Raw genomic sequence first — 20,186 nt, 5'->3', positions numbered from 1 at the left:
TTTGTCATAGTATGCAACAGTATATACATGAAATGCTGAAACAATTATTCAATTAATTGAGAGGTTGATTGACAGTAAATTATTTGGCATCCATTTTGAAAGTCATTTTTTCATGTAACAATTCCCAACGTCTTCTCAAATGTAAGGACATACCTGTTTATTCTTTTATATTTAATAATAATTTGAAAGTTTATGGTGTTGGTTGGACAAAATAAGCACTGCGAAGGTGTCACTGGGTAATTGTGATGGCATTTCTGATTATTCTCTGAATCTTTACAATCCAAACAACCAAATCAATCAATCAATTCAGAAAATAATCAGAATAATCCGTAATGAAATGAGTCACAGTCAACAGGACAGTCTGCTAATGTAGAGCTGCTAATTAATGAATTTTGTCTTTATTACATTTATCAAGGGTCATAGAATCCAAAATGACTGTTCAGATAAAAAGACAGTCATGCATTATAAAATAGTAATGTCTTATTTGTTGTCTTATATGTTTCAGGACGAAATAGAAGAAATAAGGTCAAGATTTGGAAAATGTGGAAATGTGGATATGAAATGTATAAACCAGTATCACAACATGAATAATTGAGTTCACAGAGTTCACATTACTCTCTGGTGTAAAGTGCACCTCTCAAGTAAGGACATTTAGAAAAAGGATTTACTGAATGCTCTGGTAAACCCATTAGTGGATTTGAACGAAAACGGAACAACAAGGAAGTGAATCTCTCACTCCTCTGATCATCTTTGATCTGCCTCTGACCAAATCGCGCGCGAGTGTGTCACTGATGCGTTCACATGCCTCCATCTCATCTTTCTACTGTTCACTGTCACTATAATTGTATTCGATTCTGGAGATGTGCGTCGTGTTTGTTTGCGTTATTTAATGACACACGTCGATATAAAAGCTATAAATAAACAGCTAAAATAAATGAATGAGTGTTTTTGATACAAGTCGATATTTTATTGTTTTATTTTATAAACACACAAGACAATGTAAAAAAAGACAGCTCTATACAAATCACAAATAACTGCATAATTGCAAAAATAATCATATTTATTTGTTCACTTAATAATTCACGTTAAAATAAATTGTACAAAAAGACTGCTTAACAGAAGTGGGACTGGAAATTATTGTAAAAGTGAAGCATGTGATGTAAAGGAGTCCTGTTGTAATGTAGTTCATGGGCAAACACCACATTTTGCCTGCTATAGCCTTTATTTTGTTGTTCTGTACCAATTCACAGTTCACTGACTTCCGTTCACTTACTGCACCAAAAACTGTGAATGAGATTCATAGGTGCATTTCTTTTATAACTTTTACTCTTCAAATCTTGTTGGATGTTGGAACTAAAAAAAAGGCTGTAAAAAATTACAAAACTAAGAAAGTTTATGACAGGAACTGAAGTAACAGCAGCAGTTACTGTGTCTCTGTCCCAGTCCACATTATTAGGTGCGTACAGCATCTGGCTTGAGGAACAGTCTGCTGTGCCAGTAGTCTGGGTTGTCAAAGGATGTGTTGCTGCCAGGTTCCCCCATGCCAGCACACACCTTGATGTATCCCCCGATCCCTGCACACCTGCCAGAGCCCACCTCCTCAGAAACAGCCCTCCCCTTCACCGGGAGGTTCTGGTAGTCAGCCTGCTCCCACCCACTGGGCACCACTCCAAATCTGGTCATCTCCTCATACTCCACCTTTTCTCCCCCAGCTGTGAGCACATCTGGCCTGGGCATGACCATACTGCTCAGATTCCCCTGATGTGAGGGTTGTTTGTTTGTGTTGTGGTACTTGTGATCTTCCTCTTCTTCCTCATGCTCTTTTTTCAACACCTCCACTATTTGGTCTGTTTCCTCTGTCTCTGCTGCACTCTTTGCAGATGTTTGACTCCCACGTCTCTCCCATGCTGGACCCTCTCCCTCCGTAGAGTTAGAGCGCCTGATATCCATGTATTCATACCTGCCCATCCCTTGGGCTGCCTCTTCTTGGTCTTCCACAGCTCCGATCACTCTCTCACAGTCCCCAGGTAGCTGATGTTTGTCTGTGGAGGAGCTTTGCTCTGCTCCAGTTCCCTTACAATCCTCACTTACTTGTTTACTCCTTACAGCTAAGATTGGTGTCTGTGTTTCCACATCTGCTGCGTCCTCTACAGGTAATGAAGCCATGAAAGTCCGAGAAGGTAAAGGTGAGGTTTTACTGCAAAGTGCCACCGAAGGGGCAGCTGCCTGAGATGAGACACCTCTGGCTGAGCAAGGAGGAGACTCTTTAGTCATGATTTCATACTCCTGGGAAGGATTTATCACCACAAGGGACAGATTATTCTTCAGTCTTGAATTTCTTCGGCCAGAATGAGAAACTCTAGAGACTATGAGCCATGAAAAAATGTGAAGAAGGAAGAAGATAAGGGAAGAAGAAATCTTGATTATATTTTGTTTATGGCATAATTTATAAGTTTCAAGTTTCAAAACACAGAAAAACAACAAATAATGGGACAAGTCTGCATGCTCCCGTTTTAGTTCTGACAATTTACCTCTCTCTGGAGTCCCAGGTGACCCTGGCAGGACGTAGCCATAGTGGTCCACCTCTTCCTCCTCCTCTGCCGTCCACACCTTGTATGAGGATGGGCTCGATGCTGTTGAAAGCTTCCTGTGCCGGCTGATGGATATACGAGGATTTCCCCTCTCTGAGCCAAATCTGGCCCTGTGAAGGCTCCCAGTCTGCAAACCTTCCTCACGCAGCTCGGCCTCTCTGCCACTCCCCCTGACCTCCGAACTCTCAGGCAGTGTCCGCACCGAGCTCAGACGAGACCTCTGAAACCACAGCTGAGACAGAAAAGCAAAGACTTGTGCAACAGTTCATAGAAATGAATCCTCTTATTTTCAAAGTGGGACCAGCTGGACCTGAATGACTCATTGCAATGTGTCTCACTTCCTGAGGTAATAACCTACCGTCAGTGCTGGGTTTTGTAATGCTGATTTCAATATGGCTATTGGCAAAGTGTAGCAATAACTCTGATTAAAATGAAGCTGTTGAGAGTTACAGCTAAATATATCTACTTTATCACCTGTGCAACGCAAGCATCAACCGACATCAGTGTTAGCGGGTGGGAATGTGTTTGTTTGCGTGCATGTGTGCGAATGTGTGAGTCTGTCACACCTGGCGGATGCTGTCCACAGGGCTGGGAGTCATTGGCAGATATCCAATAGGTCCAGCCTGAGAGCTGCCACTCTACAAATCAGGGGAGAAAAAGTGCCATGTACAGTTTTATTTGCCTCTGATTCTCTGAAGATGATCCTGAAACAGACTAAATCTACAATCTTTCCCATTACCCTGTAAGAATTAATCCGTGAGCGCGACAGACTCCAAGATGGAGAGTGTTGAAGAGGAGGAGTAGCCAAGCCATCCTCCAGCCCCACCTCATCCTGGTCTTCTAAATCTGCGTCCAGAAGTCCTCGCTCTGATTCTCTTCGATGGATTTCGACAGAGGACGGTTCTCCTCCTTCCATCTACAGAATAACATTGAAGTACAGGGTTTAAATAAATGAGCGATAACCTCACCTCAGTGGTGGAATGTAACTATGTAATCAAGTACTGCCTTTGAAGTAGGAATTACTTGAGTATTTTGATTCCACGTCACTTTGTACTTCACTACAATTCAGAGGGATATTTTTTAACCACCTCTTTAACTGCACTACATTTATTTGACGGCTGTAGTTGGTTCTTACTTTAACAATTAATTGTATTAAAACATATGAAGTGGTTATAAAGTATGACACACTGTTATAGATCAAACCGTCCAGCAGTAGATAATGTCAGAGCTGAGATGATTAGTTTATGAAACCATTAGTCTGTCGGCAGAAATGTACAACTGTTTCAATAACTAAATAATTATTTGATTAATTTTTCATGCGAAACTGTCAAACGTTTCCTGGTTCCAGCTTCACACCTGAGGATTATTTTAGGGCCTTATTACAGTCTGCTGAATCATTTTGAAGATTGACTATTGGTCAGTCAGGGGAAGATGTTTAAAGGTGTAATTTTGGCTCGGGGTTATTTTGATCAGCTTCACTGTTTTCTGAAGTTTTTTACAAACCAAACAATCAATCAGTTGAGAAAATAATCAGCCGATTAATCAATACTTCCGGCACCACTGCCTCACCTTGATGACGAGGTATCTAGGCGGGTCTCTTGCCATACGAGTAAAGTCACTGGCCAGCTCTTTGAAGGTCGGCCTTATATTTTCATCAATCATCCAACCTGAAGAGAAGAAGGAAAGTCATGCAGATCGGTCAGTCTTTGTGCACACCTGCGCGTACTGGTGCAGTGTTTTTTTTTTTATCACACTCACATTTGACCATGACCATGTACACGTCTATGGTACAGATGTGGGGCTGCGACAGACGTTCGCCCTTCTCCAGCAGACTCGGCACCTCCTGAGGCTGCACGGACGCATACGGCTCCGCCCCAAATGACATCATCTCCCACACTGTCACCCCTGTCCCAGAAGAGAGACGACACCCTTTACATTCTCTCTGCCAAAATTCACTGACGGGGAAATTGATTTATCAGTACATACTGTACAATGCTGCACACGCTCACACAGCCTCTTACCATAACTCCAGACATCGCTTTGATGAGTGTATCTTCGAAACAAGATACTCTCAAGCGCCATCCATTTTATGGGCGTCTGGATTGGGAGACAAATTGCAGACAAGCCATACAGACTGATTTCCATTAGTGGAAGACACGGTGAAAACCTCTTAACTGTGACTTAACAATACAAAGTGTTTCTCGAAATGAATGTGTCCAAACAACCTTGGTGTCAGTGTAGACGTATTTCTTGTCATCAGGGTAAAGGAGGTCCGCCACACCGTAGTCAGAGATCTGGACCTGGTAGTCATTCTTCAGCAGGATGTTGCGGGCAGCCAGGTTCCTGTGGACCATGCAGTGTTCTTCCAGGTAGTACATACCCTGAGACACAAACATGTAGCTTTGAATATACTCAGCTTATTCATAACAGCTGGCTGCTTTAAAAAAAAAACAAAAAAAAACTTTAATTGCCGCTACACTCACTTTAGCAATCTGCACACACCAGTTGAGCAAGCGCTGGGGGTCCAGGCTGTTCTTGTGCTGCCTGATGTGCTCCAGTAAGGACCCCTGCGAACTGAGCTGGGTCACCAGCTGCAGACTGGCACCTGGACAGATGCCCAGCAGCCTAACGATGTAGGGGTGGTCCAGGCTGCCCATGGACAGCATATGCTACACAGAGACCAAGATGACATACAGCAACACTAAGTATTTTTTGTGATACATATATTTTGTGGTATGTATTTTGTCTGGAAAAAAAATCTCACCATTATTTGTAATAGGCATCATTTTACAACATGAAAACATCTTCCTCTTACATTATATGTCACATTAACTGCTATTTCTGAGATGTTTTTTTTTTTTCAGGAGTGTACAAGGGGCCGGATTCTCACATCAGTGATCTCAGTGAAGGTCTGTCGGCCTGAGCTGTCCTGGATGGTCTTAATGGCCACAGGGATCTTCACTGTCTCTCCCTCTGGAGTCCAAAATCCCTTAAACACAAATGAAATGTGCAGCTGCAGTCACATCAGTCCTCATGAAGTCTGTGAAACTTGTGTTAGACTGAGACTAAACCTATAATAACACATGGTTTGGTGGCTCATCAGTGAATATCACTACCTTGTGCACTGTGCCAAAAACGCCAGAACCAAGGGCTTTGATTTTTTTCAGCTCCGACGGCCTCAAGATTCGGGCATGAACCTTTGTACCTTTCTCTCCAGGACCCAGTGGCTCAAAGCTCTGCCAAAAAACGACAGTTATTCCCGGATGATTTGTTTTCTCTCTCTCTCTCTCTATCTCCCCCCCCCCCTCTCTCTCCCTCTCTCTCTCTCTCTCCGAAAACAAATACATGCAGCAGTCAAATCAAAGGCAGCTCACGACAGCTCATGGGGTTGGATGGTCTCTAAAGTCTCACCTCTCCGCTCTCCAGGTACCTCCGCATGGCTCTCTTGCGACGGATGGCCAGGCCTCGGTGGTACAGCACACCCAGGAAAAACAACACCAGGCAGAAAATCAAGCCAGCCGGCACACCTAAAGCTATACCTGTGATCTGACCGCTGCAGAATGAAGCAGAGAGAGATGAAAACGAGGGGACACACGGTGAAAAGGTCAGAAATTGGGGTAAGAAAAGACTATGATCTGATATGATCTGACTTAGTTTTTGTATTTTTACTTGAATATCCTTCATGAAATGTCTGATTACAACGGAAACACCGGGCCACAGGTTGCAGTCAGTTTACACACGTTGCACATTGCAGCTTAGTCATTAATATTCACCAGCAGGGGGCAACACTCACCTGCTAACAGCCAGTCTTGCTGTCTCTAAACAGTCATTTAATCCTGGGCCTGAGCATCTGAAACACACAAACATCATAATCTTCAATCAATCAATCAATCAATCAATCAATCAATCAAAAACTGATTAAAAACTGAATAAAAATGAAGACAAAATAGTAAAGATAAAATAAAGAAATGATGAAAGAGAGGGAATGTTTGGAAGTGAGTAAAACTAGAAATAAAAGTAGAAATAAAATAAATAACCAGAAATAAAAGTAAGATATTAAAAGGAAAATAACCAAGGAAGTGATCATAAGATAAAAGGGCAAACAAGTAAAACAGCTCAAAAAATATAGAAATATATTGAAAAATAAATGAATAGATTAATAAATGAAAATAAATAAAATTCAACTAAAAGCCAGATTAGAAAGGGTAGATCTTGAGTTTGCTTTGAAAAATATCAACACTTTCTGCTGCCCTCGGGTCTTCAGGGAGGCTGTTTGACGGACATGGACCACTGTAATAAAAAGACGCCACACAGTGGGTTTTCATTCTGACTTTATGTTTAATTAATTACAAGAAGAAGACCTGAGGACTGTAGACGGTTCATAGGACAAAAGCAAATCTGATAAATAAGTACGACTCAGACCATTAAGAGCTATAAAAATCAATGAAAGGAACAGGGAGGGTCACTTCAGCACTCGTAGACTCATTACTGTGACACGTGGATGGAAAGATGAAAATACACACATGTACTTTAAAGCCTGGTCTCACCCCTGTGTGCAGTTGTGGTGACATGGTTCACAGTGACCCTCCCTGTTGGGGTATTTGAAGATCAGCCCCTTCTGTCCATCGTTTACTCCAGTGGGACAAGAGGACATGCAGTAAGGACCGTCTCGAAGGTTGGCGCACGCCACACACTCATCTGCACCCTGCCAAAGAGAGAGAGGAAGAGAGACAGTATCTGAAACAGACTGAGTAACTCTACTGGGAGGCAGCTTTGTAACCTGAAACCAACCAAGGCATAGTAGAAGACACTATCTCTGTGTAGCTTTTATAGTTTCCAATCCTTAAATCAATTATTACCATTGGCCATTATTAATAACAATTTGTAAGGTAATGGGAACGAATGGCAGAAAGTCAATACCTAATTTCTTAATGAGGTGGAAGATGTCACAAGGGCATCAAAGGTTTGAAATTGTTTATTGATTCATGTCAAATTTCTTTCACTAATTCAGACGCCCATCATTGTGTGGTCAACAATTTCCTTCTAATGCAAAGCAAAGAGTAACTCACTCCTGAACATTATTGGCATTATGATACATTCACACTCTGATATAATAGAACTGTTAAAACCTGTAGAATAAAAAGCTTGTAGAATATGATTCAAAGCTGATAGAAAAAACACAACTGAAGCAACAAAACGACAAACTAACGCCAACTACAAACTCTTTATCTGGAAACAAACTAACATTTAACACCTTGACGTGCTTTCTAAAGTTGGACAGCACGTTTCTGTAGGTAGCGATGAATGTTGCTCATGTGAAACACGTGTTAAAAACATTTAAAACAAAATGAATCTTTATTTGATTTGAAAAATGTAAACATGGACTAGAAGAATCTTTAGAATCATCTTTATCTAACGTGGCCAACTGAGCTGTTCAAACATGCAGCAGCACAACGTGACTGACAGTGGAGGAGTTGGCTGTGATTGGTTTTTCTCCTGTGATCAACACAGTGTATGGTCCATCACATTTTCAAAAGATTCATTCCTCTGACTAAAAGCTCTGCTTCACAGTAACAAGTACTTCACTTCAGAAATGTAGTAGAGTCAAAAGTACAATATTTGTAGTTTAAGTGTAAGTGTAGTGGAGTAAAAGTCATAAGTTTACAAAAAAAAAAATACTCAAGTAAAGTACAGATACTCAAAAAATATACTTAAATATAGTACTCAAGTAAAAGTACTTTGTTACTGTCCACCCCTGGTCGTGCCCTCCACAAGATTTCGAGTGGGTAAATGGCCAAATGCCAGCAGGAGTTGATACAAAGACCCTGAACCTTTGTTTTGTTATTAAATGAAGTTATTACCGGTCCGGTGCAGCTGGCTTTCCCATGCTGAGGCCTACACTCCGGATGACAGGCGACACACTCGCCATCAGGCCCTGCAAATTCTCTCGGAGCTCTGGGGGCACAATTTTCAAAACATACACCGTTAGACAACAGCAATGGATCCATCACACAAACAACAAACAGGCTCATGAATATCAGCTCATATCTACTGACCCTGTGTAAAAATTACAGCTGCCCACACATCTGCCGTCTCGGCTGTAGTCCCTACAGGAGAGACACTGGTCAGGCCCCGGGCCCCAGCAACCTGAGTCTGAACATAGTGGGTCGCACACATGGCCCTCTGCAACTGCGCACACAGCGATGTAAGAAACAGCATCAGCAACACAACAATGATTCTTACATGCCACTCAAACTAACTCAATGGGAAGATACAAGAAGATAATGAAGAATTAATCTTCTGATTTGTGTAATACAGAGAGACTCATAAAAGCCATTGATTACTTAATGACTGACATATGTGCACAATTAGTTCACTTTAAAAAAAACATTCAACATTTCATTTGGAACACAGAGGATATTTTGTTTCTGCCGGACCCCGAGCTCGCCTCACCACACTCTGCCAGCGGCCTGTTGTTGTTGAGGTTGTTGACTCGAACTCCGCGGCCTCTGAACATCTGCGTCCAGTTTACAGTGTGGTGGTAACAGAGGTTGGCGTTCTGACTGATGTACACGCTGCCATCACTGATCTCCCGGAGGGAGCGCAGGCCCAGCGAGGTAAGAGTGGAGATGTGCATCACCATCAGAGAAAAACGCCTTCGGTTTGAAGGTTGGAGGATGCAGACAAAAAGAAAAGAGGCAAAGAAAAAAATGATTTGAAACAACATTTAATATTTGAAACGAATAATAAAAACACTTTGTTTCTGCAAATTGTGTTTGATTTCTAAGCAAAATGACGTGCAACAGTTTGGATGTTGGCGTTATAGGGATCACACACGTGCACACACACACGGTCCACACCTCTACACAGCTGTGAGAAGAGGGAGGTTAGAGAGTGTAGACTCAATGCACGGGGGGCTCGTCATGAGGTGTTAACATGGAGGGTGTAGAGTGTGGAGTAGACACATGGTTATGCTCCGCGCTGAACATGTGATACAGATACAAACAGCAGAACCAGCCTGAGGCATGAGGTCGGTGCTTCAAGCTAGATTCTGTTCATTATTCTTCTTGATTAAAGTCCTAATAAATCATAAATGGTTTTAGTTCTGTTCAAACATCTGCTCCTTCCATATAAAGGTAAGTCCTGCTAACGGATTATTTACATTTATCGTTATTCTCTGAACTGATTTCAGCTTCCTCTGGGCAAACCCTGACTGACACACATAGACTATCAACATTCACGTCATTTGCACTGTCACATGGCGTGTAAACAAGCCTCACTTGTAGAGCGACCTCCCCTGGATGGTAGTGAGGCTGGAAAAAACGGACAGATCATCCAGCTCTCTGGGCCACGACTGGATGTTTAGAATATCTGAACAGAAAGCACAGTGATAATATCAAACATGATTTAAGGAGCATATAGTATAATGTTGTGCACATATCTTCATACCATACCTCATATACTGCTCTTTTGTACATTTCTGTAAATATTGAATTGTACATATTAATATTATTATCTATCATTTATCTTTCTAAGTATTTGTTCCTGTCATTTTGCAGTTTTTATGCCTCCACTCCGGTGACAGTCAGAGCCGGAGGCATGTTGTTTTCAGGTTGTCCGTCCGTCTCATTCTCGTGGACATGATATCTCAATAACACCTTGATGCAACTTCTTTAAATTTGGCACGAACATCCACTCTGACTCAACAACGAACTAATTCGATTTTGAGAGCGAAAGGTCAAGTACGCGGTGACCTCACAAAACGCGCTTTTGGCTTTGTGAATGCAATATCTCTGTAACACCTTGAGGGGATTTCTTCAAATTTAGTAAAAACGTTCACCTGGACTCAAAGACAAACTGACTAGAGTTTGGTGGCTAAAAGTCAAAGTTCAAAGGTCAAGGTCACGGTGACCACACAAAACATGATTTTGGCCTTGCGGACTCGATATCTCAAGAACTCCTCAAGGGAATCCCTTCAAATTTGGCTCACATGCTCACTCAAGGATGAACTGATTAGACATTGGGGGTCAAAGGTCAAAGGTCAAGGTGACCTCAGAAAATATTTTTTAGCCATTACACAAGACTTCACACAGAAATTGTGACACAATTTCACACAAATCTTATCTCAGAAGACAACGTTGTATCCAGGACTTATTTCTCTTTAATCTGTGTTCATTTATAAAAGCAATGTCTGGCATTATAGTAAAATGGAAAGAGGGAAACCAATCTAAAACCTAATGGTACACTTTATAAAATGGTTGAATGGTAAAAGTATTATTTGCATTTTGTAGTTGAGTGTGCTAAAACACACAAAACCAACACCAAGCATTGTGATTCATTACAATTTAACATCAACAAACTTTACTGTACGCACAAACCTGTTATTTCTCTGACGGTGCGGAACACCTCCAGCTTTTTGGCATCTAGGGGTGGGATCTTTTTGAAGTCATCTCTATGAAGAATAAAAAAACACAATATGAACCTGCTGACTGTGAACGGCACTATGATCTGAGATTCCTCAGGCAGGCCTGACAATTACCCAAGAATCCCTGTGACCAGAAAGTGAAGACTGCCCTGGATCTTGGTGCAGTTGATGAAGCTGTCAATGTTGCTGGAGTCCACGGTCTGTCTGTGTTCAGCACCTGTTCCTTCACACACTGCAGGGAAGACCCAACCACAACACTGAATTTGATGATTGCCAAATAAAGTCGGTGTAAGTTCACAGAAAGTATTTATCAGTGTCGACCTTTTGGGCAGAGTCCGCTGCAGAGCTCGCACTGCCTCTGGCCCTCTCTCTCCACCTCCATCTTGTCTGGAGGACAGACGCTCACACAGGAGCTACCGTCCACCACAAAGTGGGCTTGAAGAAGAAAGAAAAGAGAGACACGGGAGGTAGATTTCAAGACAGAACAACTGGCAACATTCAAGAAACTGAGCCCATCTTTTCATGTGTTACAGTGTCACTGAGACTAATAGGACAAAAAAATCAGCAGTTTTCAAGTTGCACAAAAAGAATAACAACAGAACAGGCTGAGCATACAAACACACAGGAGCTACTCACTGGGGCACTGAGAGACGCAGATGGATCCGTACTGATATTTTGCATTAGGGTTGGTCTCCATTTGAAACGTCTGCTTGTTATAGATCAGAGTCTGGGGACACTGAGGCACACAGGCTCCGGAGTCATTGAAATGACGGCATGCCTAAGCAGGTACACACACACACAAACAAACACACACACACACACACGCACACACACTTGAGCAATGGATCACTTCACTAGATGAGATTTCCATTTGAAAACAGCTATGCTACGACTGCAGTCAATTATTTGTAACTAAAACTTTGCATGTTTTCACTCCAAGCATGTAAATCCTGTCATTGTACAAATAATTTGTTTAATTTGACGTCTGGCTGCTCTTCACAATAACACTATAAAAGCTTGTATGTTGATGTACAGACTGAAATAATCTTTAATCTAAAAATGGCCTCCAGAGGATGAATGTTGGAGATTTTGGTGATGCCCTGACATTTTTAGTTTTGAATTAAATGGCACCCTTGGATTTTAAAGTCCTCTGCCATGAACTGTTGTGTTCACAAGCTACGAGAAATAACAACTCAGGAGACTAAATCTAATGTCGCAAAAAAGATCATTTCAGTTCTGCTGCTCTTAAAAGTCGGATGCACCAACAAGAGAGAGAGAAAAGTTCATATGCACAAAGGTATTACCACAGGTTGGTAACAATTAGCAAAAAAAAAAGAAAAAAGAAGTGGGTTGAGTGTCTGTAGTATCAAGTGTGTGCAAGGGGACTTCCACATCACTCTACAGTTTTACTGTAACACAAACCAACAGCTGCCTGGAAGAAAGGAAATAAATCAAAAGAGTGTGTGGTTTCTAATTGATAAAGTATAGATAAAATCCGCGAGTTTGATCCTTAAGGACTTTTAAGTGTGTGTATTACGATAGAATCAAATGTGATTGGAAACATCGAATTGGACTAAAAATAGACAAAACAAGGCAGTGTGGAATGAAACCCTCGATAAACCTACACTTTACTATCTACAAAGACTGTCTGTGTCTTTATTTTATTAACAGATTCCTGCAGAAAGACGAAGACAGAGCACTTACAAAGCAGTCTACGTCCAGAGGGCCTTTACATCCTGCTGCACACTCTATGTGACAACAGTCCCTGGGGCTCGTCCCAAAACAGCGGCCGTTACACTGAGGAGCGCACACCGTCTTAGTCACTGAGGCACACAGGAGACACGGGTTGAGCAGAGGTCACCACTGTGCATGTGTTGTGTTGTGTCTTTGTGTGTTTGTGTGTGCATCCTCTTCTGTCTCTGAAGAAAGACATTCAGTAAAGAGAGGGAGGGAGGAGGAGCAGAGAGAGAGAGAGAGAGAGAGAGAGAGAGAGACAGAGAGAGAGAGAGAGAGAGAGACAGAGAGAGAGGAGTGGTAAAATGGAAACAGAACAATTGGGCACTCACAGATCTGACATTGGTCCTTATTTGGCCCCCAGCAGTAATCTCCGCACGATTTGTGGCATGGGCCTGAGAGAGAGAAAGAAAGAGAGGACTCATAAGAAAGAGACAATCTAAAGATAATTTGGGATATGTGAAGCAGGGCTATCCCAACAGAAACCTCTCTCTCCATTGTACTGGATGTCAATAGGAGCACTGTTGTCCCTGATGATATCTTGCCAGAAGATCCAGGGGCCATAACTCAGGTACTTGTTGTTGATAATCTGCACTCCTCCCTCCAGGATCTCTGTGAATAAAAGGGTGAGACAAGAAACGAGCCATAAGCGGAAAGGATAAAAGCAGACAGGATATTCTTGACACTTTAGATTACAGCCTACAGCTTGCAGTGTAAATATTTATTAGCCTGAATACTGGGTAAAATATCATAATACTTAATGGCCAATATGAGGGACCTAGAACTAAATTACCCTATTTTGATTGTAGTACATATTAAATTATTGCAAGATACAGACAGGAAGCAACCGGCTAAGCGTACATGTCCTTTTACAAAAGTTAATTGGCACCACAGGTTCTTTCCAACATCATTTTTGATCTACAGACGGATATTACATTAGACCTCAAAACTGCACAATTCCCCAGTTTTTTTCTCTCCCATTGTAAACATGTCTATACTATAGCTATAGCACTAACATCCTTATTCCCAGACTAATGTTTTGTTCCCCAGCAACACCAATGTAACCTTCACCAATTATAATAAGTACTGTGTATTTAAAAACTTTTTTACAATGTAATTTCGCCAAACTATTTTTTCTACCCATTTTCCTAATGTACCCTATAATTATAAAGTAGGTCAGTAATTTAAAAGTACTTACAGAGAAATCTAGCTCCTCTTAAACACAAAATTGTTGCCCCCTTATTCCCTAATCTCTTGTTCTGAAGGGTCAAAAGGGTCAGTAGTATTTCATTCATACTCCATATATGTACTAAACAATTATACTGTATATGAGGGCTGTAATCTAAAGCACGACTGACATTACAGTTATCTGTCTTTCTACCTCCAAGAAGCTGCAGCACACTGGAAAAGCCTTCCCCCTGCAGCCCCTGACAACACATCTGGACATTCATACAGTGCATTTTATTGGGTCACTAGACAACAGTTTTCAGTCTTGGAGCTTGAAGGTTCATTACATTGGTATCGTATAGTTTTATAGTGTAGTTTTCAGTCTTCCTTAACTTACTCTCTCCACAAGGTGTGAAACACGCGCATGTCTAGGTGACGTTCACTCATTCTCACCAATGTTATTTGGGAACTGTATGAAGGTTATGTGGGGGAAGAGTGGATTTAATGTCAGTATTTAGTACATTTTATTTTACATTTCACTTGTGAGTGTTATTCTAAATGAAAATAAAGTCAGATAGTCATATCAAATAATGATTATTTATTTTTGTTATTTGCTGGGTGAAAATATTGCATTTCTCACATCCATAATGACCTACAGAGGTGGCACATGTGGCCGATTCACTGATTCTGTGGCAGTAATAACTGTGTATTTAGCAGCTCGTCACTAAAAAAATATAGAGTGGCTGAATTTTCATGGCCATGAATATAAAGTCAAGGGGATGGTCCAAAAGGATATTAACAATGCTCTGGAAGGATTTGTTTTTATTATATAATGAAGGAAGGGAGACTAAAACTGAATCCCTGCACTCCTTGCAATACATCACCGTGTCTAGTTTTTATACTGCGTAACAAGATATCAGGACAATGAGCTACAGCTGAGACTGTGATTTCCTCTACATATTTTCTTTATTTTGTCTTTCTGGGTTTTCAAAGAATGAATAACAACCAGCTATAATTATCTGTCTCTGCCCATAAAATGGTTATTTTATATTTCTTTCCACAACAAACCTTAAGACGAAGTTTACTTCAAGGAACAGCAGGACGCGCATTTGTCTTGTTGGTGTTATTGAGTTCATGTGCCCTTGTTCTCACTGACTCAGTAAATCACAGACAAAACACCCTTTAAATCTTGTATATATAGGACATCTTTTTCTGTTTTGCTGTCTCTAATGTCTCATCCCCCTCTAACCCTCTTCACCTGTCAGGTTTGCGAGCCCCAGCTGCCGCAGGCCGTTGGAGCCGTCCTTGGGGTAATTGAAGAATACCGAGAGGGCAAAGCGCCTTTCATACAGGCTGTTTCCTCTGATGATCCGTAGTTGCCCTAAAGGAATCTCCTGAAAGTGGTTCATAACAATGAGGACGTAACCAGTCACGTCGCGGATTGTCTGGAGGGGAGAAGGGGATCATCAGCATGAAACAAGGGGAAGATAATTTGATGTACTCCACATGCAGAGTGGGAGCAGTTGTACAATCAGATGAAAGAGAAAGGAGTGAGGAAGGATAGTGTTCACCTTGAGGAAGGAGAAGTCCCAGTTACTCTCGATCTGAGTGATCTCCAGGTTTCCCATGATGATCTCACAGCCATCATACCGGTCTTTAATCAGGTTGTACTGATGCTCCTGAGAGCCTGTGGAGCTCAGGCCGTTCTGCGTGCCAGGACACACCACTGACACAAGGGAAGAAAGACACCTGTTACTCCAAGTTTGAAGAGAAACTGCAGATTTAAAGGACAGGTTCATGTTGTAAAGATCCATATTGTCTTTCATTTTCCTCTTCCTTTCTTCACCCACCTCACTTCCTTTCCTTTCCTTATCACTGATTGGCTCTTGCTTTCACCCTTACCACCCTTCATTTACCTGATTGAGCTCACCTGGGCACTACAAGATTATTTAAGGGCTTCACTCCACTCATTCACTCTTTTTCACCTTCGCGTGGAGCAGCAGTTCCTGGTAAGAGAAGTTTGTAACTCTTTAGTCCTTACACTTTGTCTCTTAGTCTCTGAGAACTTTCTTTATCCTTATTTCTTGAAGAAGTACATAATGAGACTACGATTTGTTGAGTTAAATTCAATCTTTACTCTTTATTTGTCCTTTCAGAACCAGCAGCACATGTGTCTTTTCCTTTCCATGTTTGAAACAATTATTTGAGAATGAACCTTTTTGTTGGATTGGATTGATGTTTCATGGCCTTTGTTCTTACCATGCATCCTGACCTGATGCATGGAATCTGTCTTAAATAACACCCAAATGCCCATACATGTTCCATCTGTCCATACTGGCCAAAGAAAATCATTTAAGGTCATTTCAATGTAAGTAAAGGGGGACGAAATCCACAAGCCTCATCTTGTGTAAAAATGATTACTGACATTCAGCTGAAGGTGATAGGAGTTCTGATAAAAATGGCTATCATCCGAAGTCTTTTAGTGAAAGATTCCCTCCAGAGGGATGGTAACACAAAGTGGGAATTTTGTACTAACTCAGGCTGCTTAAGCTTCATGATAGCTTCAGGGGAACTTTGGACACTTTTACGCAGTAAACTTACACTGACGGTCTCTTTGTGGATGGAACTAGAGCAAACCAAAACTCCTTCATGGGGAGGTTGGTATTGTTTTAAGACAGACTTGAAAGAGTGTGGAGCCTATCCTTTAAGGGCTGGTGAGAAGGGAAGGCAATCCAACTTCAGACCCCCCCCCCCCCCCCCCCCCATTTAGACTATAAAGACATTGTGGGTCAGACCATCACCTACATGTTAAAAGCACCATGCCAGTGGCTTTACATGTTTTAGTCCAGATGACATACATTTTGCATCCTCATTCTCATCCTGTCAACTGTGCAGAATGTTTTGGAAGTAGTTTCAGACAGCCATTGGTTTCCATTCATGAAAATCAATAAGCAGACTCTTGAAACTTTTGAGTTGTGTAATCCACCACAGTGAAATCAGTGTTATCATTGCAACATAATGCAGAGACTTTTTGAATCAATATCCACTTAAACTCCATCATGTAACTATAATTAGATTTTACCATGCAGAAATGAATGGAAACCAATGACAGGCTAGAGTGGTGGAGAATGTATCTGAATAGTTGGGAGACAATTAAACTATATAGTATGATCCTTTTTAAAGCTGGACAAATGGAAAATGTCTGACCGGCAGGGTTGCACTGTTTCTGCAGTGTTTATGGCTTTAGCGAGTCTCCCTGGTGTATGTGTGAGCGTGCGTGCGTGTCCGCGTGTGTTGCTGTGTTTCTGTGTTCCCTGCAGAGTTTGATGTGAGGCAGGGTAAAGCAAGCAGGCTCTAACCCCACTACATGAAGCAGTATAAGCCTGGGGCTGATGGAGAGGAGGCCGAGGGTCGAGGGAACAGGGCTTTTCACAGACAAAGTGCCTCATTGTGATGAAGCTATAAATGTGGTCAGTGTGTCCCAGTGAGTGAAGAGTGATGCAGTGACAGACAGTGCTTCTGTGTGTGTGCATGTGCGTACGTGTGCGTCTGAGGGGTCTGCATTGCTGAGATCATACCAAAAAACAATGGGCCATGTGTGAGCTGGACACTCTGGCAGAGAGAAGGGAAATATCGTGAACGGAAGGAGACATACACACCATCTCGTACTGACCAACAAAAAACTGTGGCACAGGCCCTTCATGTGCAACAGTTAGGCACCTGCAGCAGTAAGCACCATTCATATTTCCTGTCTTCTCTGCGAACATGTGGAGATATAAACCAGAATATTCCTGCTTTACTAAACATAAACAACATTTGAGACTTGCTGCTTGTGTTGTTATGAACAATTCGCTCAATATGGAGTTGCATGTTGAAAGATAGCTGTAGCATCACCCATATCCCTATGAACTCACTCTTTACCTGGATCTGGGAGAGCTGCATGACAATTCTGACTATTAGGACAATTAAAACACACATGCATGCACAAAACACTTGCACAGGTGTACCTACATAATGCAAACAGGTGTAAGCTTTTATAAACTAAAAGCCTTTCTAGCAGTAAAAGTGTGATTATTACTAAAAACTAACACTTTTTTTTACACTTTAATCCCCCCTGTTTAGCATTTATGAGCAGCACAAATAAGTGGTTTATAACGCATGATAATGTAGTTGTAACCAAGTTACTGTGCTCAGTGACGTTTTACAAATGGGGCCATTGCTATGCAGGCAATTTAGCCCCCACCAGGGTCTTAATGCTGCTACCATTCATCACTAGCAGTATATAAAGGAGATATATTGCTGCATTAAGAGTCTTGATTACAGCCCAGTACTAACAGTAAAAAATGGCTCTCGAGGAGAACAGAGTAAACACTGTGTGATCTGAGACAAAGGAAAGAGATCAGGGTGAATAGTTAATAAAACAAGGCTAATGCTAATTCTATTCTGTTCTATTCCACAATATAACTGCATCCATGCCAAGTTAGCAGCTGGGACCTTTCAAGACAGGCAGATCATGCTGAGCAGTAACCGCCAACAGGTGAATTCAAACAGGAAAATAAAAGAAAGTTTAAAGGTAGAGCAAATGTAACATGGAAAAATGAACTACAACCCTGTATTTAACATATTTTCCATTCCTACTTAAAGTAAACCTCTTTAAACAGGTGAGACAAGGTGTCTGATATGAAGTGATCTTACCTTCATGAGTTTGTGTTGATGCTGTTTGTAGCCTCCACGTTAAGGTCACGCACAGCAGAGCGACTCGCCAGTGGTTCATGTTGATATTTATTGAGATAGTATCATATCATACAAGTGTAGATAATCCGGTGTAGGAAAGTATCGATGTGTATATAAAAAAGAAAACATATATATCAAGCCAAAAATGAATCAGGTTCCACGCACCGTCTCTGTACGATGAGAGAGGGAAAATAATCCAATGTCATGAAGTCAAAGTGAAGGAGAAAAGAAACTCCTTCTTTAAAACTTCGCTCAAAACATTAGTAATAAGAGCAGATAAATCGCGCCAATTGCAAAACTGGAAAAGACGAACAAGCGGCAGTTTATTTTGATGCTGGGTTTTCCCCCCGCAGAGGGGGACATGTGATTGGCCAGGAGCCCGATTTATTCACCAATCAGACGTTGGTCCGTCATTTTTTTTTTCTTTTTTTTTTTTTTTTTTTTACAAGCTGCAGCCTCAGTTGTTGACACTGAGCCTGCAAGACGATAAAACTGTGGAACTTCATGTGGGACAGAGAGTAAGAGATAAGAATTGTTTTTAATTTCTCTAAGTAAACATATTAGATCTACACATTTGAATGAATGAATGAATCGTCAGACTGGTACTTCTACCTTCAATAGTTCAGGTTGACTGATTTTGTGTGAGCATAATATTGGCACTGGACAAGTTAACACCAGTGATCAAAACAGAAATATATGCAGCAAACAAATGCTCATAATCTAGGCCTAAACCTTCTGCATGTGCACCAGTGTGAACACCATGTTCCCTATATGTCTGTCTTTATGTGCAGTTATTTTGGTTTCATGTTGTCAGCTGCTGCATGTGGAAGCAGCGGCTGAGTGGCTGCACTGTTTCCCCCCGTAAAGAGCAGTATTGTCCCCACTGCCCTGTCAACTGGTTAATCACCTCTTTGATGCGTATGTAGCAGCTCGTCACAATGGGCACATTGTCAGATGGTCAAGTGACTTCTGAACCCAAAACAAGAACATGTTTAATTTTGAGAAAATGTCCCTCGGAGCAGTCAAGATTCCTGAACATGAAGCTGTGAGTGAAAAGCGGGACGACTCACTAATGGATGGATATCTGTAACAGCTTCTGACAGATGCACTGTTAATCTGATTTCTGAAGGAGAGAGAGAAAGAGAGATGAACAGTTGCTGTTTGTTACTATTCTTATGTGGAAACCATGCAAACATCATTATGATCAATCTTCAGTGGAAATTTGATTCCAATGTTGATTTCTCAATCTATCTGATGTGTTCACAAATAAAAGTCACCAAATAGAAGAATACAAAACGTTAAAGAAAAAGCCTTTTTTTGTTTTGTTTTTTAAATTGCAACCTGTTTTACCTACAAATTAATTTTTGTATTATTTGTGCATCAGCCTGTACAAGCTGAACTCATTACCGGCCTCCCTCAGTCGTTCTCTGTCCAGCAGGAGGAGACAGAGTCTGAGTATTGGTGCTCTGATAACAGAGCTGCTGCTGCTGCTGCTGCAGGGCCTCAGTCAGTGTTTACACCTACATGTCTGTTTT

At 41.4% G+C, this 20,186-nt stretch overlaps 1 protein-coding gene across 1 annotated transcript; it reads right to left on the bottom strand.

Moving 5' to 3' along the window:
* Nucleotides 1-1,310: 1,310 nt before the first annotated feature.
* Nucleotides 1,311-18,691, bottom strand: LOC111219064 (receptor tyrosine-protein kinase erbB-3-like). Its single transcript, XM_022741645.1, has 31 exons — nt 18,613-18,691; nt 15,489-15,643; nt 15,176-15,362; nt 13,237-13,362; nt 13,083-13,145; nt 12,721-12,839; nt 11,653-11,794; nt 11,338-11,451; nt 11,131-11,248; nt 10,970-11,043; nt 9,872-9,962; nt 9,045-9,247; nt 8,648-8,780; nt 8,453-8,546; nt 7,139-7,296; nt 6,385-6,441; nt 6,003-6,144; nt 5,708-5,827; nt 5,482-5,580; nt 5,075-5,260; nt 4,817-4,972; nt 4,613-4,688; nt 4,350-4,496; nt 4,161-4,258; nt 3,307-3,507; nt 3,158-3,229; nt 2,532-2,823; nt 2,241-2,357; nt 1,793-2,000; nt 1,612-1,729; nt 1,311-1,554 (listed from the first exon to the last, which is right to left on the bottom strand). The coding sequence occupies exons 1-31, from the start codon at nt 18,689-18,691 to the stop codon at nt 1,453-1,455; spliced, it is 4,047 nt and encodes a 1,348-aa protein (XP_022597366.1). The 3' UTR covers nt 1,311-1,452.
* Between the last annotated feature and the right edge of the window lie 1,495 nt (nt 18,692-20,186).

Source organism: Seriola dumerili, unplaced genomic scaffold (genome assembly GCF_002260705.1).
Source record: "Seriola dumerili isolate Sdu_G_001 unplaced genomic scaffold, Sdu_1.0 BDQW01000056.1, whole genome shotgun sequence".
In the NCBI taxonomy this organism is placed as follows: domain Eukaryota; kingdom Metazoa; phylum Chordata; class Actinopteri; order Carangiformes; family Carangidae; genus Seriola; species Seriola dumerili.
This window is presented reverse-complemented; position numbering and strand designations above follow the sequence as displayed.

Coding starts and splice junctions, on each gene's coding strand:
- LOC111219064 (XM_022741645.1), bottom strand. CDS start 18,691: ATGAACCACTGGCGAGTCGCTCTGCTGTGCGTGACCTTAACGTGGAGG. Junction 9,963..10,969: donor CACCGTCAGAGAAATAACAG/GTTTGTGCGTAC, acceptor CTTTCTGTTCAG/ATATTCTAAACATCCAGTCG. Junction 5,828..6,002: donor GGTACCTGGAGAGCGGAGAG/GTGAGACTTTAG, acceptor GTTTTTTGGCAG/AGCTTTGAGCCACTGGGTCC.